We start from the raw sequence: 23,727 nt of genomic DNA, 5'->3' as shown, positions 1-23,727 counted from the left end.
AAATTAAGAAAGCAATTATATTTCATTCCTCATGTAATGATCATATAACAGATTAGAAGAGTGTGCAAGGGTTTCATATATAGAAAAATTAAGTGGGGTGTTCGAATATAGCAAGAAATAGTGGAACACCCTCACATAGCATTTAGTTCTTGTTGCAATTTTAATTTGGCCGAACCAGAGATGATGTCAATGATGCATGGCATGATGATATTTGAAATCCTCATGTTTGATCGAAGTTGGCGTCGTCTACAGGCAACGAAAATGAGTGATTCCAAAACGAAAGTTGTAGCCCTTCGTCTCAGTTTTCCAACGGTGTGAAGCATGCGTGCTGGTGTGGACTGTGCTGGCGAGGAGACGTGTCGAAAGTTGGCTCCGTGAAACAACAAAAACTGTGTGTCTTCGTTTTCGTTTCCTACTCGATCTCGTTCTCTCTCTCGCTTCTTCCTCGATCCAGAGGTGTAGATGCATGCAGGGGAGATGAGGGAGTGTGTTGCTCACCCCGGGGTGGTCGGAGACGAGGAGAGGAGGCGCCGGAGAGGTGGCCGGAGACGAGATGGCCGGGGGTAGACGGTACAGCAGGGAAGAAAGACGAGTTGCTGCTGCCTTGATGTTCTGGGAAGAAGTGTAGGCAGAAGAGGAGGTGTGGTCACGGTGCTTTTCCATGCTCAGGCCAGGGACATTTGACCGAACACCCTAAGGGCGTCGGCGTCCAGCAGGCGGCATCGGCGAGGCGGCGTCGGCGTCTGGGCGTCTGGGCGTCTGCGGCGAGGCGGCATCGACGAGGCGGCGTCGGCGAGGCGGCGTCGGCGAGGCGGCATCGGCAAGGCGGCGTCGGCGAGGCGGCATCGGTGAGGGCGTCGGCGAGGCGGCATCGGCGAGGCCGCGTCGGCGTGCGCGTGAGCGGGAGGGAAAGTAGGGGCCGGAGGAATTACCCGCGGCGCCGGGGAGCGGCGGCGGCCGACGGCGAGGCTGCGACGGCGACGGCGACGGCGTGGTGCGCGACGGCGTGGACGACGGCGACGGCACGGGGTCTCTGCGTGCGGGAAGAAATGGAGATTTGGGGGAAATTTGGCCCGCGCGCTAAGTCAAAACTAAGAGGGAACACCCTTTAGTACCGGTTGGTACCACCAACCGGTACGAAAGGCCTTTCGTACCGGTTGGTGGTACCCACCGGTACCAAATGTATTTTTTTTGTTTTCTTTTTTCTTTTGCTGTTTTCTTTTCTTTTGCTGTTTTCTTTTCTGTTTCTTTTTCTTTTCTGTTTCTGTTTCTTTTTCTTTTCTGTTTCTTTTTCTTATTTTCTATTTCTTTTTCTATTTCTTATTTTCTATTTCTTTTTCTATTTCTTATTTGCTGTTTCTTTTTCTTTTCTTTTTTTTCCTTTATGTTCATTTTATTTTCTATTTCTTTTTTTTTGTTTTCTATTTCTTTTCTTTACTCCCGTCGTCCGCGCGGGAAAGTTTCCCGCCACGTACGACGTCGCGCGGGAAACTTTCCCGCCATGACGCCGCGCGTGGGAGAAAAAAGGCGGGAAAGAAAGGGCCGGAATAAAATTTTATTACGATTGAACTCGAATTAAAAGTACATAGCTTAACTGAAAATTAAGATACATGGCCAGATTCTACTGTTGGAGTCATTCAGTCATACTCGTGCCTAGCCCTGTAGTAGTCGCCACTTTTATCGTCGTAGTCGCCGTCATCATCGTCGCTGGCATCGGGGTCACGGTACTCGAACGTCGGCGGGTGAGCACGCGTGGGCTGGGACTGAGGGTAGCGCAGGCGGGGGCCACGGTAGGCCATGACGCCCTGGAGAGTCCGGCCGCGCCACCACAGCCGACGGCCGGCCTCGTTGAAGTTCGAAGGAGGTGGGCCGCCCTCCTCGTGCCTGGAAAGCGCCCTCTCACGCCGATTGATGAAGAAGCTTTCCCAAGTCGGGCTGTAGTCGGGATGCCACTGGGGATTCCTCCGCTGCTCTGGCGTGAGCTCGAAGTAGTAGTGGTTCGTGATGGCCATCTCGCGCGCCACACCTAGAGGGACTGGAGGGACCGGTACGCCTCCGACGCTTAGCAACCAGCCGGTCGGGACGCGGTAGCCCGGCGGGCAGGGGTAGTTCGAGGCGCAAAGCGCCTCCGCCTCCCGGGGGGTTAGAGATACGATGGAAGCCATGGGAGAGAATGATGAGGTTTGCAGATATGAGTCTAGATGTGATATGTAAATGGAGGCCAAGCCTACATATATATAGTGAAAAAATGGCGGGATGACGGAGGCGGGAACCGGTGGAAAGCGCGGGAAGAAAATAGGCGGGAAACCTTTAGTACCGGCTGGTGGGTGCAACCGGTACTAAAGGTGGTTTTTCTGTCATATAACAAAACTGTCGGTGGGATAAGGACGCGTGGGTAACCTTTAGTACCGGCTGGTGGGTGCAACCGGTACTAAAGGTGGTTTTCTGTCATGTAACAAAACTGTCGGTGGGATAAGGACGCGTGGGTAACCTTTAGTACAGGCTGGTGGGTGCAACCGGTACTAAAGCTGTCGGCAGGATAAGGACGCCCTACTCGATGAGATAAAGCATGTAGCGCACGACGCCCTGTCGGAGGAAGAAGAGAATGTAGAAGCGGCGCCGTGCCTATAAAAGGAGCATCGATACGCCATGGCAAGCAGCTCAACAAGCCAACATGGCCGGATGGAGAGTCTCATCACCATGGATGGAGGAAAGGGTTGGGAAATCTCCCGTGGCGGAACTTGTCGAAGATGCCCTTGGTGCACACGCCCTATGGCATCTTCGGAAGTTCCGCCTCGAAAAAATTTCCCTGCAAGCCCGTGAAAGACTCCATCTCCTCTAACAATGTTGGGGAAAGGGTTGGGAAATCTCCCGTGGCGGAACTTGTCGAAGATGCCCTTGGTGCACACGCCCTATGGCATCTTCGGAAGTTCCGCCTCGGAAAAATTTCCCTGCAAGCCCGTGACACAAAAGTGATTTCCATATTGAGATACACAAACATCTCCATTGTTAATATCTTACATACAGTAACATCATTACACAAAAGTGATTTCCATATTGAGATACACAAGTTATGATCCCTATCAAGTCTTCTGAGTTTTCTTCGTCTGTTTCCCTTTCTTCTAACTGCGACGCAACCATGGACAATCTTCATTGTTTAAGATGATGCTTGGGTCAATTTTTACCTTGAAGGGTGGAATATCATCAAACTTATTATAATCTTCTGACATGTCTGTCTTGTCCTCTACTCCCACGATGTTTCTTTTTCCTGAAAGAACTATGTGCCGCTTTGGCTCATCGTATGATGTGTCCTCTTGCCTTTCATTTCTTTTTTTCGGTTTGCTAGACATGTCCTTCACATAAAAAACCTGAGCCACTTCACTGGCTAGGACGAATGGTTCGGTGTCGTACCCTAGATTCTTGAAATCCACTGTAGTCATTCCGTACTGCGGGTCTACCTGTACCCCATCTTTCAGGTTGAACCATTTGCACCGGAACAAAGGGACCTTGAAATTAGGTCCATAGTCAAGTTCCCATATCTCCTCTATGTACCCATAATATGTGACCTTGTTCCCATTGCCATCTTCTGCATCAAAGCGGACACCACTGTTTTGGTTGGTGCTCTTTTTGTCTTGGGCGAAAGTGTAAAATGTGTTCCCATTAATCTCGTACCCTTGAAAAGTCGATATAGTAGAAGATGGTTGCTTGGCCAACAAGTACAGCTGCTCGTCATCGGTGACATTCATGAGACGTGTTTGCAACCAACCGTCGAAAGTCTTCATGTGTTCTCCATCAATCCAATCTTCACGTTGCTCCGGGTATTTAGAGCGTAAGATATCCTTGTGTTCCTCTTTGTACGGAGCCACCAAGATGGAATTATGTAGAACTGTGTAGTGTGCTTGAGTGAAAGAATGTCCGTCCATACACTTTGCTTTCTTTCCTAGCGTGCCTTTTCCACGCAGTCTCCCCTCATAGCGCGATTCAGGAACACCGATCGGCTTAAGGTCAGGAATAAAGTCAACACAAAACTCAATGACCTCCTCTGTTCCATAGCCCTTGGAGATGCTTCCTTCTGGCCTAGCACGGTTATGAACGTACTTCTTTAAGACTCCCATGAATCTCTTAAAGGGGAACATGTTGTGTAGAAATACAGGACCGAGAACGCCAATCTCTTCGACCAGGTGAACTAGGAGATGTGTCATAATATTGAAGAAGGATGGTGGGAACACCAACTCGAAGCTGACTAGACATTGGACCACATCCTTCTGTAAATTTTGTAGAGTAAGTGGATTGACCACCTTCTGAGAAATTGCATTGAGGAACGCACATAGCTTCACAATGGGTACTCGAACATTTTCCGGCAGAAGCCCCCTCAATGCAACCGGAAGTAATTGTGTCATAATCACGTGGCAGTCATGAGACTTTAGGTTTTGAAACTTTTTCTCTAACATGTTTATTATTTCCTTTATATTCGACGAGAAGCCAGACGGGACCTTGATGCTACTCAGGACTTCAAAAAAGATCTCCTTCTCCTCTTTCGTAAGAGCGTAGCTGGTAGGACCTTGATACTTCTCTAGATTCAGGTTGTTTCCTTCGTGGATACTTTGCTGGTCCTGCCGTGCATCCGGTGTATCTTTTGTCTTCCCATACACGCCCAAGAAGTTTAGCAGGTTCACGCAAAGATTTTTCGTCACGTGCATCACGTCGATTGCAGAGTGAACCTCTAAGAATTTCCAGTAGGGTAGCTCCCAAAATATCGACTTCTTCTTCCACATGGGTACGTGTCCGTCAACATCATGCGGAACAGATTGTCCGCCGGGACCCTTTCCAAAGATCACTTTTAAATCCTTGACCATATCATATATAACTTCCCCAAAGATGGGGCGGGTAGGCTTCGTTCGGTTATCCGCCTCACCTCCGAAATGCTTTCCTCTCTTTCTTACGTGATGTTGTTTTGGAAGAAATCGACGATGCCCTGTACACATTCTTGTTTCCCAAATAATTACTATCAGTCTCACCTAAACAGTGTGTGCATGCATTGTATCCCTTGTTTGACTGCCCTGAAATGTTACCAAGAGCAGGCCAATCATTGATGGTTACAAATAACAACGCTCGTAGGTTAAATTCCTTTTGTTCGTGCTCATCCCACACAGGTACACCTTCGTCACGCCACAACTCTAAAAGTTCTTCAACCAATGGCCTCAGGTACACATCAATGTCGTTGCCGGGTTGCTTCGGGCCCTGGATGAGCACTGGCATCATAATGAACTTCCGCTTCATGCACAACCAAGGAGGAAGGTTATAGATACATAGAGTCACTGGCCAGGTGCTATGACTGGAGCTCTGCTCCCCGAAAGGATTAAAGCCATCTGTACTTAGACCAAATCTTAAGTTCCTTGCGTCATCTGAAAATGACTTGAACTCTCTGTCGATTTTTCTCCACTGCGACCCGTCAGCGGGGTGTCTCAGCATCACATCTTTCTTACGGTCCTCTTTGTGCCATCGCAACAACTTGGCATGCTCTTTGTTCTGGAACAAACGTTTCAACCGTGGTATTATAGGAGCATACCACATCACCTTCGCAGGAACCCTCTTCCTGGGGGTGGACTCGCCCTCACTACTGCAGAATAGGCCTCTAGTGACAGGCATAAAAGGCATGTTAGTGACAGGCAAAGCGCCTGTCACTAATGACTAGTCACTGGTATCATGTTACTAGTGACCAGCAATGTGCCTGTCACTAGTGTGTGTATACTAATGACAGGCAAAAAGAGATGCATGTCACTAGTGTGTGCATACTAATGGAAGGCCGCCCATAAGGTTTGGTAGTGACCAGCTCATTATCCTGCATATCACTAGTACGAAATTCCATTATAAAAAAATGCTTTTTCACGAATATTCCAGAAAGCAAAATAAGACATTATACAAAATAAAATGTATTTTCCACAAATATTTCAAATTGCACAACTGGATGTGTACCAATGATACGTTCACATCACCCAATATGACATAACATTTGCACAGAATTTACAATCTATCTCATCAAGCTATTCATGTACATGCTCTCCATGAACTCAATCTAATCAAGCTTTGGAATGCATCCGTTGCTATCCAAGGAAGAAATAGGGTTCAGAGGCTTGTCTTGGTGTTGATATCTTTTGTTCCTTGTTCATTCGATACAGATGGTTTGCTCAATATGGTAGGAGCTGGTCGAGCATAGCCTCGCACTCCCCGACAAGCTGGCATATCAGTGTTGAAGAAAGGTTGGAGCAGAGCATTTTGAATGAAGAGGAGACGGATAAGGACCCCAGTTCTCTTGTCATACTTTTTGAGAATCTTGACCAAATCTGTAATAGCAAAAGGGAACATAAGCATCGTAGATAATGAAAAATAAAATGAAATAATTGGAGCTCAAAAATATCTTAGACAGGGTATAGCGACACATGAGCATACCTAGCGAGAACAGTACAAGGATATAATTGGGGATCCGTAATATATGCAACAATGCACCTTTTTTCTATAAAGTGCAGCAATGCACTTACAAACAAAGCAACCCCACAGAAGTTATGAAGTTACCACACAACACTGCCCTCTGTATGGATTTTTTCTAAAACATCTGCCCCTCTATATGGATGGCCCAAGCCACTAGCGAACCAGCAGACACCAAGCAGACCTGATTCGGAGCGAGCGACCAACGATCGAACTGGTACTGGGTATTGAGATGAAAACCCAAGAGGACATGATGCGCTCTGCATCCTTGATTATTTTTCTAAGAAAAATGCCGCTGGTAGCTAGGTAGCTTTGCTAGTCAATTTTGGAGGGTCTTGTATCCTACCTAGTTTAGCACGTGTAATTTCTTTCCTTCCTCAATTCTTAGTGACCAGTTCAATAGCATGATTTCTTCACTAAAATTATATCGATATTCTAAGTTAGTCAACAAAAAGATTTGGTGTAGCTAAAAATGAAGTGCTGTTTTTTAGTTTGGCCCGCCCAGATATTTTGTAGCTCCACCACAGCCAGACAGTACACACTTTGGCCTATAAATTCAGAGATGTTCATTTAATTAAGTTTACTATGAAAAAATCGCATCAACTTGGTCATATGGTTCCAGCTCGAATTATTTACAGAGAAAGATAACTACTCTAGGCTACTACAATATAATGATTCTAGGCGACTACAGTAGATATAATAATGCAAACAAAGGTTATGTACAGAGAAAGATAACTACTCTAGGCTACTATAGTAGAATGGTTCTTACAACTTTTTTCAAAAGATATGCAGATATATTAGTCAGTGAATCAACACGTATTTATATGAAGCAACAAGTCAAGGAACATAATCGATCACCTTCCCAAACTTCTTCATGTGCTTAGCCTGCAGCGAGATGGCCACCGACAGGCTGCAGAGAAGCAGGTAATATGCATCATCGGTAAAAAAAAATTCAAATGCTTGTAGCACATATATAGAACCAGAAGAAAATGCCTAACCAGCAGCAGTTCGGAACAGCTGCCTCCATCGACTATTTCAGTGCTAGTCTAAACTACTTATAAAAGCAAGAACTTGGCAGAAACAATTGATCTCAGACGTTAATTCTTGTGCATCGAACAGTCCGCACCGGCTACAGTGACGAGCACGTACAGAAAATTGTGGGAGAGTGTAGACGAGTAAGTCAGAAAGGTAACACCTTACAAGAAATTAGTCGTGCCTATTGGGACTTGCTTATGAGGATTACCATTTTTTACTTCGATATCAGGCATTAGATATTATTCAGCATTTAGCTGGGTGTCTTCACTCTGAAATTTAGTAGGATGGTTAGCTTTTATCACAGCGAACTGGTGCTTCATTGGTCTCTGGTTCTTTCTTGTTTAGAGTTTTTTCAATTCATGTTAGGAGTAGAAGACAATATATTGCAGATTGGTATACAGCAAGTCAATTGACACCTACATTTTGCAAACAAGCTGAAGTAGTTCTAGTGGGAATTTAACAGAATCAAAGGCTGGCCAGCTTGCAAAGATACAGACGCAGGATAGTTTGCATGTCGAGCACGTACAGAAAATTCAGTAAGAGCACCACGATAATAAAATTGTCCATTGATACCTACATAATTCTTTCAAATTTAGTAAAATTTCTTGATTTCATGCGACAACTCAAAATACTTTTACATCTATTTGTGGTCACACTTGTAGAAGTTCGATTGCAAGCATTCTAAATAATAACTAAAAGAGAATGTAAAGAGTATTAGACACTGAAGTTAGTCTCATTCAGTTATTCTTAAACATGTTTCTGCATAGACTACGGCATTCTACAACATACTGTAATGCAGACTGTATACGTAATCAGGTGAATAAACTATACACATATAAAAACTGTATACCGCCAAGCAGATCAAAATCCATGAACATCATCAAGAACTACTATGCGCTGACCATAAATAAGTCCATGAATAGTTTGGATATCAGGAACAAGATACATACAATATCATGAAAACAATAAACACAAAAAAGTTATAAAAAGAGGCTTCAATAGCTGAAAGAGAGAGAGCCAACCATGAGAGTCTGACTGAGCAAAACATTTAACTCCGTCAACCGAGCACCCTTTGAAAAGTCCTGCATATGAAACAACGTGTAAAAAATATCAAACCCTTTACGTACAGATTGTCAAATACTACTTCCTGAACTTAATTGCAAGTGCAAGTCTGCAAGAACCATTATTTCATGTTTACTGAAACTTATTTATGCCTGCAAGGCTGCAACACTGACGGTGCCTAACATAACAAATGATAATCTAATAGAGCTTAGTAATAGCAACCTGCCAATCTCCTTGACAATAAGGACAATCACAAGATATAAATACCTGGTAGGTTTTACCGTGAGATCTTTGAGCAACATGAAGTGAACAGTATGTCCTTGCAAACTCAAATTTATCATGTCCAAGCAAATTGGGACAGAAAAACAAGGGAGAGTGTGATCACGAAAGATCGATATGACCAACACAATGAGATGTCATTCTGCATTCCTTACCGTAACATATTTATCTGGTGATAGATGTCAAAAGGTCTGTTGTCACCTAGGAGAAAACACTGTAAGTTAAATCCCCAAAAAACAAACAAATATGGAGAGTCAACCTCAGACAAGCAGTCAGATATATTATGCGCAGGGTAAAAAGTATAAGAATGGAAAGCCACACATGGCACTTTTAACATCGCAATACAGATACTGAGCTTACACATAGAATATATAAATATCACATGTAACAACTGGTAACAAGAAAACAGTACAACTACGAACTACATCTTCAGGAAAATGGTAAAACTATAAATCTATTTGCATGTTCAAAGTTTTATATATCCATGAGTAAAATAGCACAACAGCACAAGGATCCCCGAGAGAAATTCAATGGGTATATTTAGAAGTTGCAACCTTGACAAAGAGGGCGTCCCAGAAAGCAATACGATGTGGTTGATACTGTGAGCTAGTTCCAGTACAGCGTTTGTCTGTCACAAGAGAGTTAAATTAAAATAAGGTGCCTGAAGGCTGATGGAAGTCAGGGCCGGCCCTGATGGGTGGGCAGGGTGTGCGGCCGCCCAGGGCCCCAAAAATCTGGGGGCCCAATCCTAGATATATGTACATGTATATATACTAGCCTATTTAACTATCTTTAGCTGAAAGAAAAAGCATGTGGCCTGACCAGATAACCTTGACGCGAACCCGTGCTAGACTAAAGTCTAAATAATTACTTTCATGCTTCGCTTCGTATTCCACGCAGCCTTGATTGAGAGTAGTTCACGAACTTTTCTCCACCTCGCACTTCGTCGGCAGGGATTGATCTCCCGCTACTCGTGTTCTCTTCCTACACCAATCAGCGATCTTCCGGCAGGGATCGATATTTCAATCGATCTCATGGAGATCATCTCTCGCATTAACCACCCTATAGACGTAGTGAGCGGTGCACGCGCACAACACTGTCGGCTGCCCGCACTGATCAGCGATCCCATTGCCGTCTGCCGTCGGTAACCGTTCACGACTGCTCATGTAACACACTCTTTTATTTCCAAATAATTTTCCTCTAATTCTGAATTTTTTATGGTCAGTTCGTCGAATCGTCTTCGTTGAGAAAGGGTCCATCTGGTCACGCTAAAAGGAAAAGAGCAAAAGAGGTGGCTACAAGAAAATTTTAAGGTAATATATATAAATTAGTAGATATGCTATTGTGTTTGGATGTATTTACATGTTATTTGCAAAACGTATTTTACGTATATATTCATTATTGCTATCGTGGTGTCTATATTAAGATCCAAAATTTTATTCTCGCCCAGGGCCCTCAAAATCTCAGGACCGGCGCTGATGGAAGTGGTGCAGGGTCGGATACCTTCAGAGGTAGTGTGGCTTCGAGGAGCAGTGGTGCAGGGCGCTGACGTCCTCGATTCAGGCAGAGGCGTCCTCGCGTCGGGTGAACGGGCGGCGCGATATTGGAGATGCAGGGCGGCGTCCTAGGGCGGCGGCGTTGGGGATGCAAGGCCGCGCCTGGCTTAGGGCGCCGGTCGCGTAGGGGGAGGGCGTCCATGCATCGGGCGGTGGCGCTGGAGTGGGCTGGCGGCGCGGCGGCATTGGAGGGGGCTGGCGGCGCTGCCTTCGGACGGGGCGTAGGGCGGATGCGGTTGGGGATTAGGAGGGCTCGCGGTAATGGGTACTCGAATTCTTTTGGCTGCGGTTGGGGATCGTACATGGAGCTTGTCCATGCTCTGCTCGTTCCAGGATGCAGGGAAGAGGCCCAGCTAGCTAACATACGGAGAGTCATCCCATAGACGCGCGTGGGGCAGACCGGCCCAGAAATAAGAAGCAACGGGTTGAGTCTAAAAAGCATTTCCGCTAGATTGATAGTGACAGGCTCTTTTGTGGGCCCGTCACTAGCAAATTTTTAGTCCCAGCCTGCCTCCAAAATAAAACTCAGTGACATCATTTTTTATACGCCTGTCACTGGTATTTGTACTAGTGACAGGCTTATATGTGCCTGTCACTGGTACACTTATTAGTGACAGGCATAATTTTGCTGGTCACTGATCACCTGGAGGCTATAAGCCTTTCTGCAGTAGTGCCTCAACATCGCCAGGGTCATCTCGCCTGATCTTATACCTCAATGCACTACATACCGGGCATGCATTCAAATTCTCGTACTCCCCGCGGTAGAGGATGCAGTCATTGATGCATGCATGTATCTTCTGCACCTCTAATCCTAGAGGGCAGACAACCTTCTTTGCTTCGTACGTACTAGAGGGCAATACGTTCTCACCCTGAAGCAACTTCTTTATTATTTTCAGCAACTTTTCATACCCCTTGTCGAAGTACCATTCTCTCGCCTTCCATCGCGACAATTCCAGCGTGGTACCCAGCTTTTTCTGACCATTTTCGCAATTTGGGTACAACAGTTTGTTGTGATCCTCTAACATTTTCTCCAACTTCAACCTCTCATTTTCATTTCCGCAGTTCATCTTCGCATCAAGAATGGCCCGACCCAAATCGTCATCCAGGTCATCAAAAATCGGCTCATCGAAAATGGGCTCTTCTTCAGCTTCGTCTTCCCCCATTCTACTATCACCGTCTTCAGTGAATAAGGGATAGTTGTCACTATCCTCTTCTTCTCCGTTGTCTTCCAATATAACCCCTCTTTCTCCGTGCTTGGTCCAATAATTATATCTGGGCATGAAACCGTTCTCCAGCAGGTGGACGTGAAGGGTCTTTGAGGTAGAGTAATCCTTCATATTCTTACAGGAACTACATGGACAATACATGAAACCATTCGACCGCCTGTTTGCCTCAGCCACGTTGAGAAAATAATGCATGCCATTAATAAACTCGGGATGGCACCGATCACCGTACATCCATTGTCGACTCATCTGCATTTTATATGTATATCAAAAATCATTAAGTACACAACATCGTGGATATATGAGTGACCAACTTAATTAATATTCAAGTTCATCACATAAAACTAAATTTTTTTTATAAAAAAGAAGAGGCTCACCGAGGTGGTACGGTGCCGGCTAGGGGACGACGCTGGCGATCGACGGCGGTGAGGACGGGGATGATACTAATTAAAACCTACAAAACATACCATAATTTCAGCTCAAATTGCATATAAAAAAAATAAAATCCCTAACTTAGGCATTTCATCGAACACCTTGCTAGCACTAGAAAAATAGTACGAGTTAAAACTACCAAAGAAATGAGCTAAATTAGGAACGCCGGAAGGAAGGATGATATTGCTAACCCTTGGATAGATGTATGCCGTTAATCTTGTTAAAATGGTGGAGAAAAATGAAGATTATTGGAGTGTGAGAGGTGCAAAATATTTGGAAATGTGAGAGGAGGAGAAGGAGAATGAGAAAAATGAGAGATATGCAGGGGGTCGGGCGCGGCGGCGGCGCTGATATAGGGCACATACCCTTTAGTACCGGTTCCTTAGATGAACCGGTACTAAAGGTGCAGCCCTGGCCCCACCTCCGCCTGGAAACTGGGCTCAAACCCTTTCATACCGGTTCGTAACACGAACCGGTATAAAAGGCCCTTAACGAACCGGTATAGATGTTCCTCGCACGGAACCGGTACTAATGCCCCCTTTAGTACCGGTTCGTAAGGGAACCGGTACTAAAGGCTTAGATGGATGCCCATTTTTCTACTAGTGTAATAACACGCTATAGCATATTTGGAGAGCCGACGTTACGCTATTTCGGCGCTATAGCGCGCTATTCGCGTTAATAGCACGCTATAGCATGCTAATAGCGTATTTTTAGACCCACGCTATTTTGTTATAGTGCGCTATTTTTTTCCTTGACTGGATCATGAACTGTAGTGAAGTATTTCAAAGAAACAGCTTCTCTTTCATAGATTAACCATTGCATCGTTCATGTAGGACTAGTATTTCAGATCCATTCGGAAGAAACTGGCCCGTACTACGCGCCCAACCCATGGCCATTGCCTAGGTGTGCTATGGTCTGACAAACCACGCCAGATATTGTCGAACGCCAATTAATATGTACGCCATTGATCCTCGGGAGACACTGCACCATCCCGGTACATTCATTCTTGAGACCTCCTCTTAGATGATTTGTCCAAAGTTGGCGATATACCCCCTTCAGCAATGCCGACACTATTCACTTAGGAGGTGTGCTCCGCCTTTTGGAGATGGATTTGACCAAGTGGTGTCCACGCGGACCGTTTCGGACAGGTACGACGGTTTTGGGGTCTCCACTTGGAGGCTTTTACGGTTGGCAAGGCAGTAGCTAAGCCCTTGTCAACTTGGTCGATCCAGCGAGTACTTGGACGTGACTACGTAGAGTGAGGTTGGTTGATCACGATCTGCTCTAATGCTGTGCGTGTATCCATAAACCTATCCAAAGTCTGAGATGTCGGAGCCGGCTACGGTTCTGAATTCTGGGTGAGCGTCTGGGCGTAAGGTCGTGATCAAAATTAGTTTCTCCTTGAGTTTAGTTTATCTCAGCCAACAGGAGGATGTTCCCGGCTTTCCCCAGAATTGCCGCCATCAACTGGAGGAGCATCTGTGCCAACGTCGACTGAACAGAGAACACTGTATCTTTGCAGAAGATGCACAGAAAATTCACAAGCAGCAACAATGAATCATTACAAAATTTGCGGTACATCCGTTCATTTAAGCATCAGAAAAACAAACTATGGAGACAATTTATCAGAGGGCTATAGACACAATTTCTGCGTGCAGCGGTTTTCTTCAGCATTAAAAAAATCATTTTTCTTTCCTTTTCTAAAATTCACAGGAAATTAAACCTCAATTTTCCTACAAAGATTCAGCAGTTGTTTCAATCCATGACTAGGACCAAGTCAGGCCCGGTTCTGAAGGCCGCAACTAGCACCCTCCTGAAGTTCTTCCGTTCTGTCAGCAGTCAGCTGCCACAGGATCCTATAGCAAGTTCAACTCTGATTTAAGTTAAAAAGAATGTAAGCAGAAATTACAGAAAAAATGGCAGCGGTGAGTACCTCTCTGCTATCCACTACATTCAGCATCATCAACCGATGTTTCTATAGCATGTGGCTAGCCGCTGTGCCCGTTGCCTCGTTTCAGAGTGATCTCCACCATAGATTATTATGGCCTCCACACTCCAGAGTTCAAATGAACCAAAAGGAAAACAGGCCCCACAAGCAACTATCTATAGTTGAGGACAGCAAGCAGTGGGTTAAGTAGTACGGTGACCATAGACCGTTGAACATTTCAACACGCACATATTAGTCAAGTACACTGATCTTGACCTCTGCTCTGTACTTCCTTTATCATTTCATCCAAGAGGAGTCCTACTGCCACAGTGCCACACAACACTACTGCAAGTTATGGGTATCTTCCTACCTCTCCACCACCTGCCTCTCCTCCTTCTCCTCCCTCTCGCCCTGATCTTCCTGCTAGTCGCCACCGCAGACTCCGACTCCGTCACACTGAACATCACCAACCAATGCTCCTACACCGTGTGGCCAGCCGCTTTACCGATGGGCGGCGGCATGCGGCTTGATCCAGGGAAGACATGGACTCTCAACATACCCACTGATCCCTTCAGAGGGCATGTGTGGGCACGCACAGGGTGTTCATTTGACCACCAAGGCAATGGGTCGTGCAAGACAGGCGACTGTCGCGGATTGCTAAACTGCACGAGCGATGGTACGCCACCATTCACGGCTGCTGATTTCTCGCTCAATCAGTATGACAACAACAGTTTCTTCGACATCTCCCTTTACCAGGGCTTCAACGTACCCATGGAGTTCCTGCCAATACAGGTCAAGGGCAGCCCGGGGTGCAGCAAGGGGCCCCGCTGTGCGGCCAACATAACATCACAGTGCCCAAGCGAGCTCAAGGCGCCGGGAGGCTGCAACAGCTCATGTACGGGATGTTCATTTGACAAATACTCAGCCTTCTTTATGCGTATGTGCCCGGAGGCATTAAGCTACTCTATCAATGCTCCCACAGATACTGCATTCAGTTGTCCGTTCGGAACGAACTACCAGCTCATCTTCTGCCCACTGCTCAATCTAACGACTTCACCTCCAAGTCCTGACTCAATTGCTACTGGGACATCAAGAACAAGACACTCAGCTTTGATTGCAACTTCAGCTTCAGTAGGGAGTTTTATTTTGATCACATTCAGCTTTTTTGTCGTATATAAACGACAAACACGACAACACCCAAAGATAGAGGATGATGAGGAAGATTTTGGAAACCTACAAGGAACACCAAGGAGGTTCACGTTTCAACAGTTAGAAGTAGGGACCAAGCAATTCAAAGACAAACTTGGGCAGGGAGGATTTGGGTCTGTTTTTGAGGGACAGCTAGGTGAGGAAAAGGTTGCAGTAAAACGTTTGGATCGAGCTGGTCAGGGAAAAAGAGAATTCTTGGCAGAGGTTCAAACAATTGGCAGCATTCATCATATCAACCTGGTGAGGCTGTTTGGTTTCTGTGCAGAGAAATCTCACAGGCTCTTGGTTTATGAGTATATGTCAAATGGATCATTGGACAAGTGGATCTATTATCGAAACGACAATACTGCTCCTCTGTTAGAATGGAAGGTACGATGCAAGATTATCACACACATAGCTAAAGGTCTCTCTTATCTTCATGAGGAGTGCATGAAGAGAATTGCACATTTGGATGTCAAACCACAAAATATCCTTTTAGATGGTGATTTCAATGCTAAACTTTCTGATTTTGGTCTGTGTAAGCTCATTGATAGGGATATGAGCCAAGTTGTTACTAGAATGAGAGGTACACCTGGATATTTAGCTCCTGAATGGTTGACATCACACATCACGGAGAAGGCCGATGTCTATAGCTTTGGCGTTGTGGTCATGGAAATTGTCAGCGGAAGAAAGAACCTTGACACTTCCCGGTCAGGAGAGAGCCTCCATCTTATTACTCTCCTGGAGGAAAAAGTGAAGAACGATGACTTGGTCGATTTGATTGACAAGAATAGCGACGACATGCAAGCACACAAGCAAGATGTAGTTCAGATGATGAAACTTGCAATGTGGTGTTTGCAAATTGATTACCAAAGAAGGCCTAAAATGTCTGAGGTAGTCAAAGTCTTGGAAGGTACCATGGATGCAGAGAGCGATATAGATCATAACTTCGTTGCAACAAATGAAGTACATTTTGGTTTTGCTAGAAATGTGAACTCCTCAGTTCCACCTGTAGCCTCAGATATATCAGGTCCCAGGTGAAATGGGACCACCCCAGCAAGACAGCCAACAAGATTATGAAGAGAAAATGTTCTAAAAGCTAAAGACTTGTGAAGTTGCTTCAGAAGCCCCTTGTCTTGACTTAATTTACCTGCACAATATTTACGTTGTATGTTCTACAATAGACGAACTCCTTTTTCTTCTTTCGTGTTTTCAGTTTCTCTCTGTAATGCAGATCTGTCTCTAGTTATTCTAGTTGAAATTAATAGCAGGTACCTAAATGCTCCGAGCTCAATAAAGCAGAGTACTGGACTGCATGAAAGAAATCTGGAAAGTCGAGGGAGTATCTAAAACGGAAATAATCAGAAGCCAGAAGTAAACTTTCAAGGTCTCCCAGTTTCCACTATGTTTTTTATTATGTAGGTAGTGTTGTGCTTACTAATGCTCATTGTATATGGGCATTTGATTTGATTTGTCCGACTTAGCATGTCATCATGTTCGCAAGTTTATACATGAGAAGTCAGTCAAGGAATACTTTCCTGCTCATGGAAACATCAACCATGTCTGCACGCATCGCATTTGATTAAACTATCTCTGCTACTATGACCAGACATGTAATGCTGCTATTACCAGGGTGTATGACATTAGATTTGACAACATTTTTCAATTATTAGCACTAGTCAGGAACAAGTTACTGCTTACAGAGGAGCTCGTGTGGATCCGCGATGAAATCTTACTTCCGGTCAGGATTAGTCCTCAGACCTCGGTAAGCTCAAGTTGTTCACTTCGTTGCCTGAGTGGGTTTCCACAGATCTGTATTGAGGTGTCATAGGTAAACAGTTGTCGACGAACTTACAGAGAAGAAAAACAGTTTCACCAGAGTCGATGCGGTGTCAGTGGCGGTGGCGGAGGTCCAAGGCCAAGGCGGCGGCGAGCTACCATAGACGGCAGCGGCAGCGGTTGTGGGAGAAACAAGGTGCAGCTACGGAAGAGCCGCGGCATGTCACAGGAGCGCATGGACTACCGGAAGCCACTGAAACTGCGGATGTGGTCTATATCGCTACCACCGCCGCCACGGCATCCGCCGGAACTCCGCTGGGCAGTGTGGTGGGGCAGCAGAGGAAAGAGGACGGGCCCGGTTTTCTCTCTGATCTCCTGGTCCTGGTCGATATGGGCCACGAATGTTCGAACTAATGGATTTCAGGCAATAAAATTGACCGTGTAGTTGCCGCCTCTCGGCAATCTGAACTTGTGTAGCATAGGTATTTGTTTTGACCGCATTCCATTGTTTCCTTAGGTACTGTGAGGTTTTATTGTCCTAATATATGCACCTTGAATTTGACAGCCCCGACCCAAATTCCAATTCCATGCCCAGTTTTACAGTGTGTTTGGATGCATAGAAAGTCGGCATGGAATTGAATTAGACTAAAATTCCAAATCCGAGATGGAAATGAATTGACATCTAATTCGATTCTATTGTTTGGATATGTTTGGAATTTGGTGTTGGAATGAAAGGGTGTAACCAATTCCAAATCCCGTTTGGATGAACTATGGAATTTGATATTTTGTTGAATTTGGACAATTTTAACATAAAAATAAAACATGTAAATCCTGTTTGTGTTGAATCTAGAGGTGAGGCTAGGCGGCGCCGGACGAGGGCGACCAGGGCGGCGCTGGGCACGGGCGAGCAGAGAGGCTGGAGCGGCGTCGGGCGAGCGGGAGAGGCCGGTGCCGGCGATGGGCACGGCCGAGAAGAGAGAGGACGGGGCGGCGTCGAGGGAGGGCGAGCCAGAGAGGCCGGGGCAGCGCCGGCGCTAGGCACAGCCGAGCAGAGAGAGGACGGGGCAGCATCGGGCGAGGGCGAGCGGGAGAGGTCGGGGCAGCGCCTGGCGTGGCCAAGACCGAACGGGAGGGAGACGACGAGGAAGACGGGAGGGAGGCAGTTTCCGAGCCTTGCCGAGCGTGAGAGCTCGGAAAGTTCTCCAATCGGTTTGCACGGGAGGATTGGGGGCTCGGAATTTTGTTGGCTTTCCGCAGATCAATTCCGAGCGCATACCAAATGGCGGAATTACTCAAATTCCAATTCCATGCCCAGTTTCTATGCATCCAAATATATATTAGGTATGTAGAGATATCACAGGATTTGTATAGGCTTTGTAATCAATCTTCTACCTTATCTTTAGGCTAGGCTTCTTGCCTTCCAAGTCTTATACTTACATATACTTGTTCATAAGGCTCGATAATACATCCATCATATTCCACCATCTCTCCTTCTCTATCGTTACATGGTATCAACCGCAAGTTCCTGACCTAGTCGTCGCACAAGCTTCCACGCCGCCCCGCTCACGAGGAGATTGATCTCCAAGATCTACTCCAGGGGCCGTGCAACCCGTATGAGGGCACGTCCTTTTTTTCCGGGTCCGTAGATCGGTTTTCTTTCTTGTCGGTCGCTCGATCGGCATTTCCATTTTGATTTTACTGATCATAGATCGAATTGAGTCGTCCACCGTTGCCATCATCGCGCGCCCCTACTGCGGCACCGGCATCGCGATCTGCACTGCACCCGCGCACATGCCTCTGCATGCCACGTGACCTCTACGGCAGGCTGCAACGCGTCTCGGCCGGTTGTCGCTTGCCTTGGCAGGCTGTTGCGGTGTCTGCCTCGGATAGTATTCGCCGCCATCGATCGGGACATCATCGAAAACATCGCCATCGACATCGATCTGTGCGTCACCCACACCATGGCGCGTACAATGCTCCCGTTGGTCTGATCAACCGATCGTGCACACGTCTCCGCCAAACACGTCCCCCGGCACGGGTTTAGCACCGATCGAGCTACGGGTTACCGTTGTGTCGCCCCTTCGGGCCACAGCGCCGCCGCCCTTGGTCCGCGCTACTGGCTGCCAACGCACCTTCCCATGTGTGTACGCCCCGGTAGCTTCTAGCCGTTGCACCGATTTGCGCCCTGCAGCTATGTTGTCCCGTCGGGTCATAGCATTGCTGCACGCGGTCATTTTTGCCGTCACCGCGCACAGACGTCCTAGGTTACTACTGTGTCGCCTCCATCGACTCGGGTCGCAGGTCTTCGTCATGTAGCCAGGTTCTTCTTGGCCTATTTCGAGTATCGTCGTCGAAGGCCTCGTTGACTACCTCTACAGTCTAGGCACCCAGCATGGCCACACCAGGCTTCCGCTGTTTTTTGGTCGCCTTCTACATCTCCGTCCACCACGACCTCATCGCCAGCATCATCGACAACAGCAGAATGCATCGGCATGTCTCCCTCTTCGCTGATGTGTGACTCGCAACCATTCTGGAGGACTCCTCTAGTCCCTATGACACTGGTGCACGGTTCATGATGGTCAGGGGCGAATTTACTGAGTAGGCGTCTATAGGCTCGAGCCTACCCGCAAATTTGAGCATAACTTTATCAAATAAATATGCCCAAGCGATAGGTGATGTTGAGAGCTTCAAATTTCAGTAATTAGGGAGACAAGTAGATGCTAAATCAAGCTATACCCGTTATGAAGTGCATGTCTTGCTAAACTGAGCCTTGCAGTTGTGATTTGATGATCTATATACTCAGCTAAATGGTGAAACTCATTAATGGTTGTTGAAAGTGCATGGAGCCCCATGTGTGATTTTGGTAATTAATGATAATCCGTATGGACTAATGTTTGCATTGAGTTATATTTGTAGGAGTTGTCCATAGGCAATGCTTGAACCATATGTTGGCTTCAAGATTTCAACAAGAAGAAAATATTAATGAAGAGTATCAAGTGTCAAGTGTGTCTTGAAGATGAAGTGAGCCCTCAAAGTTAACTTCAAGACATCAACGAAATGAAGTGCAAGTTCAAGATGAGCCAACTCGAAAAGATCATATGCTTGAAGCTTGCCATGAAGAAATGAAGTGCAAGTTCAAGATGAGCCAACTCGAAGAGATCATATGCTTGAATCTTGCCATCCATGTGGTGATCATGGATATGTGAAGATGCACCGAAGAAGAAGATCTCCCATGGTGGATTATGGGGGAGCAATCCACAAGACTTCGTCAAGCAAGCACAATCAAGAAAAGCGTTCCATCATGTTGCAGCCAAGATCGTCACATGGTGTAGTTGGAGACCGGTTTGTAGTTTAGTTGGCGTACTATCAAGAGGGCTCTTGTGACGCCCCGTTACGTTCGATTAAATCAAGCGTAACGGAAAACGTCACTTCAGAGTTGCGCCAGGACTAGCCAAAGAGAATAGTAGCATGTACATAGTGGAAACTTTCACCGTTTGAAAGCGGTGTCTTTTTTTACATCGTCACACAAACTATGGCAATACAATCCCACCCGCTTGAACTACAAGCCATAAATCTACTCCTCATAGCCTTGGACATCGACTTCCCCATACTCATACTCCACTTCAGCAAAGTCAGAGTCAAAGTCACCACAAGTGCCAGATTCGTCATAAGCACCGGTCTCTATCTCCTCAGAGTTGTCATACATCACGTCCTCTGGAAAACAACGGATAAAGCAAGGCTGAGCACGTATAAAATACGTACTCCGCAAGTCGCCGGGGGTGGAGGGGTGGCGTGTGATTAAAAGGGCAAATAAAAACTCAACGGCTCGGTAGCCGTCCGACCGACAACACTTTTAGAGAATAATTCCCCGATTCCCCGTTTGTTGGAAAATCCATATTTTTATTTATGAAATCTGCTGGCGGCAGACAACGTGGGATCTTACATCCTGTGTTAGAGGAAGACCCACACGACGCACTTCCAAACCCGGAAGCTGGGAGTGATATCACATTTTACTCTGATCAGAGGTGTACTGCTTTGCCCATAGCGTCACTTGGTCGATTTCGTTCATGCGCTACCACGGCGCACAACTAGACCAAGGGACCGAAACCTTTAGCCAGCCCGTACACCACCTCTGCTTTTCCACCTTGCCTTAATCGCCAAAGGCCCGCGGGTCGAGACCCCTAACCGGCGGTCTCGCCCTAGGGTGACTGTACCTACCCGGCTACAGTCACCTTCTCACCCGTGCAGAGGTAGCTACTTGGCATGGTTAATCGGTTAAGCCCGTCCCATTCCAGGTCTATGGTCAGTACGGGTTGTGCCGCTTTTGATGTAAGCGCCAGTTGGTTATATTTTTATTAGATAATCCCTGTGTAGAGGAGCCCGATTTCCAAGGCAACCCTGACCGGGATGCTCCCATCAATTCCGGCTCCTCTATCCACCAAATATTTAAAACACAACCCTGCCCGGGTTTTGATGATATACCTCATACAAACCTCCGGATCTGGTCCATTCGCCAAATCGGCGGATCTTTCCGATCCACTTCTCACATTTCATTTAGAATACCAAAAGCTTTGTATTTGGTTCTCATGCGGGATTTTGGGATAAACAATAACCCATAAAACATTTTAGAAAAAAATTACATAGGAGCCCGACAACTTGCCTGGCAGCGCTCCGACCGACTCGGAAACACCGTCAGCGTCTCCTAAATTTCCATGATCGACTCCTAATATTTATTTCACAAATATTCTCAATATTTTAGCTAACTTACCAAAATTAGTAGGCAGCGTATTTAAACTGGGCAAATCCATTTACATAGCTAACAAACATATGCTAGTGTGCTACTGATCCATCGTGTTGTGAGATGGCATGCATACATACATCAGGCCAAAACGACTATGCATGTCTATCTCCAGTTCTCCACCGAACGGGGAAAATTAGTTTAACATTTGGTCACGGTCAAAGCCGAGGCTATCAAGTATCAACCCAGGCTCCCGGCTCTGTCTCTCCCCACGCGCATCCTTACTCGACGCTCTCTCTCCCGTACTACTCCCTTTCTCTCTCAAAACAAAGTAGCAACGCCGGATGCAGCCGGCTCGATCTACCACGCCCGGCCACCTCCGGCGCCATAGTTGGCATCCACAGAACCCCCTCATCCTCCCCTACTCGTTCCCCACACTCATCGCTACCGCCGCCGCCTGGAACGACCTCGCCACCAAACCCCAGCGCCATCGTCCTCGGTTCCGGCAGGCTCGCCGCCGTCCCCGACAACGACGACTCCTACCTCCCTCCTTCCGCTCTCCATCTACGCCGCCTCGTCCAACAAGGCACACGGCCATGCCCCACAGTCATGCCCTGTCAGGGGGCGGCCATCACCGGCCGTACGGCTCGACGGACGACAGCCATGGTCGACGTCGACGCCACCAGGGCCGGACCGAGATCGCGGCCGAGGCAGCGCTACGGCAAGCGCGGTACCAGCGACAATCTCCTACTGCTAATCCTCCTCCGTGACTAAGTAAGTGCTAATCCCCTTTGTTTTTCCTTGCCATGCATCGGTATAGTACAATACTACTAAGAGTTTCAGGCATATTAGCAGAGCTTTGGACTGGATAGACAGTTAAGTGTAGCACTACCGTGAACTTATTCTAGGTCCTAATTAGTGTTACAAAGACCAAATCAAAACTAGTACAGCAGTAGTAATCAGAGGCAAGTTTCAGATTAACTTCCAGGTCAAGAACATGCAAGGCAAGATCTCTCCAATTAAATCTAGTTCTTACAGATTCTAGTGAAGTATGAAGAAGAGACACTAGGCATGCTAGTCACAATTTCTGAAATCAATCCATTCTTCTTTATTGCCACATTTCAGGTAATCAGAGCTTGCACACACGCACACAGAGACTCTACAAGATTAGAGTAAAAGCAACATCAAGTGGCATTGCTACTGCTGTACCTGATCAAGCAGAGATGCCCAACACAGGAATGACTGGGTGAGGAGATCAGATGTGGTGGAGAAAGGGATGGTCGGAGAGAGTGGAGTGTTTGGTCGAAAATGCTGAATAGTGAAATGGACAGTCTATTTATAGTAGGGAGAGGCTAGGTCGGTTTAGCACAATTTGTGCCAGGTGGGCTGCATGCACAGCTTTGATGTACATGCGTGTGTACACTTGTATCTTTTCTAGCTGTAATTTTTACAAGTGGATGAAAGTGAGCTGTTTGTGAGTTGGCTATTACCTTGCCACTAAGAAAGTGTGGGCAGGGACTTAATTGTAAATTTCGAAATTTCTATTAGGGGCTGAAAAGTTAACCTGATGTATATGAACTTGTAAGCAAATAATGCAAGGACTTTGGTGATTGAATTTTTTTTAACATGGGTTTAGCGTGAAATCATGTTTAGCGACATGTGATCAATACTAATGTTGTAAAAATGGTGTTTTTAAATTTTGGGGTTTTCACAGCTCTCGAGTGAGTAACTCGACCATATCCTTCGGAGAGCTCAAACATTTGCATCCTTGCATGATCTTTCTTGGTTTTTATTTGGATCTTATCCATGTGATGTTTTAGAGCTTGTGTTTATTCTCATTACAAGCTCTAGTTCATCGAGAATGGTTTTTTGCATGGGCAATTGTTGCATTTTTGAGGTTGGAGGTTTTACTGGTATGTCTTTTTTAGATAGGTCAAACCTTTCATCATTTTTTCTATACTCCCTTGATGTACTATTATGTTTCCTTGCATGATTTTTAGAGCTTGTTACTAGGTTCGAAAC

General features: G+C 46.3%; 1 protein-coding gene and 2 long non-coding RNA genes across 5 annotated transcripts; 2 read left to right on the top strand and 1 right to left on the bottom strand.

The window, feature by feature from the left end:
- Positions 1-5,923: 5,923 nt before the first annotated feature.
- LOC127340789 (uncharacterized) lies at positions 5,924-10,737 on the bottom strand. Of its 3 annotated transcripts, none has more exons than XR_011754729.1 (5): positions 10,366-10,737; positions 8,851-9,490; positions 8,544-8,603; positions 7,345-7,396; positions 5,924-6,344 (listed from the first exon to the last, which is right to left on the bottom strand). It is a non-coding gene; the product is annotated as an uncharacterized lncRNA (long non-coding RNA). The 3 variants fall into 3 exon arrangements; XR_007874874.2 differs by having other exon boundaries at positions 8,544-9,053; positions 9,417-9,490; XR_007874873.2 differs by having other exon boundaries at positions 8,544-9,490.
- A 3,604-nt stretch (positions 10,738-14,341) lies between these two features.
- Positions 14,342-16,745, top strand: LOC127340787 (probable serine/threonine-protein kinase PBL23). The gene is made up of 2 exons (XM_051366532.1): positions 14,342-14,895; positions 14,983-16,745. Exons 1-2 carry the CDS (start codon positions 14,355-14,357, stop codon positions 16,227-16,229), a joined length of 1,788 nt encoding a protein of 595 aa, XP_051222492.1. The 5' UTR covers positions 14,342-14,354; the 3' UTR covers positions 16,230-16,745.
- A 5,147-nt stretch (positions 16,746-21,892) lies between these two features.
- Positions 21,893-23,320, top strand: LOC127340790 (uncharacterized). The gene is made up of 2 exons (XR_007874875.2): positions 21,893-22,479; positions 22,831-23,320. It is a non-coding gene; the product is annotated as an uncharacterized lncRNA (long non-coding RNA).
- Positions 23,321-23,727: the final 407 nt, after the last annotated feature.

The sequence above is a fragment of the Lolium perenne genome, chromosome 3, assembly GCF_019359855.2.
Source record: "Lolium perenne isolate Kyuss_39 chromosome 3, Kyuss_2.0, whole genome shotgun sequence".
Taxonomy (NCBI): Eukaryota; Viridiplantae; Streptophyta; class Magnoliopsida; order Poales; family Poaceae; genus Lolium; species Lolium perenne.
Note: the sequence above shows the minus strand (reverse complement) of the source record. Positions and strands in the feature narration are given on the sequence as shown.

Bases quoted from the DNA above. Each gene is read 5' to 3' on its own strand.
- LOC127340787 (XM_051366532.1), top strand. From the start codon at position 14,355: ATGGGTATCTTCCTACCTCTCCACCACCTGCCTCTCCTCCTTCTCCTC. The intron at 14,896-14,982 runs GTACGGGATGTT...ATGCTCCCACAG, and splicing joins GGGAGGCTGCAACAGCTCAT to ATACTGCATTCAGTTGTCCG.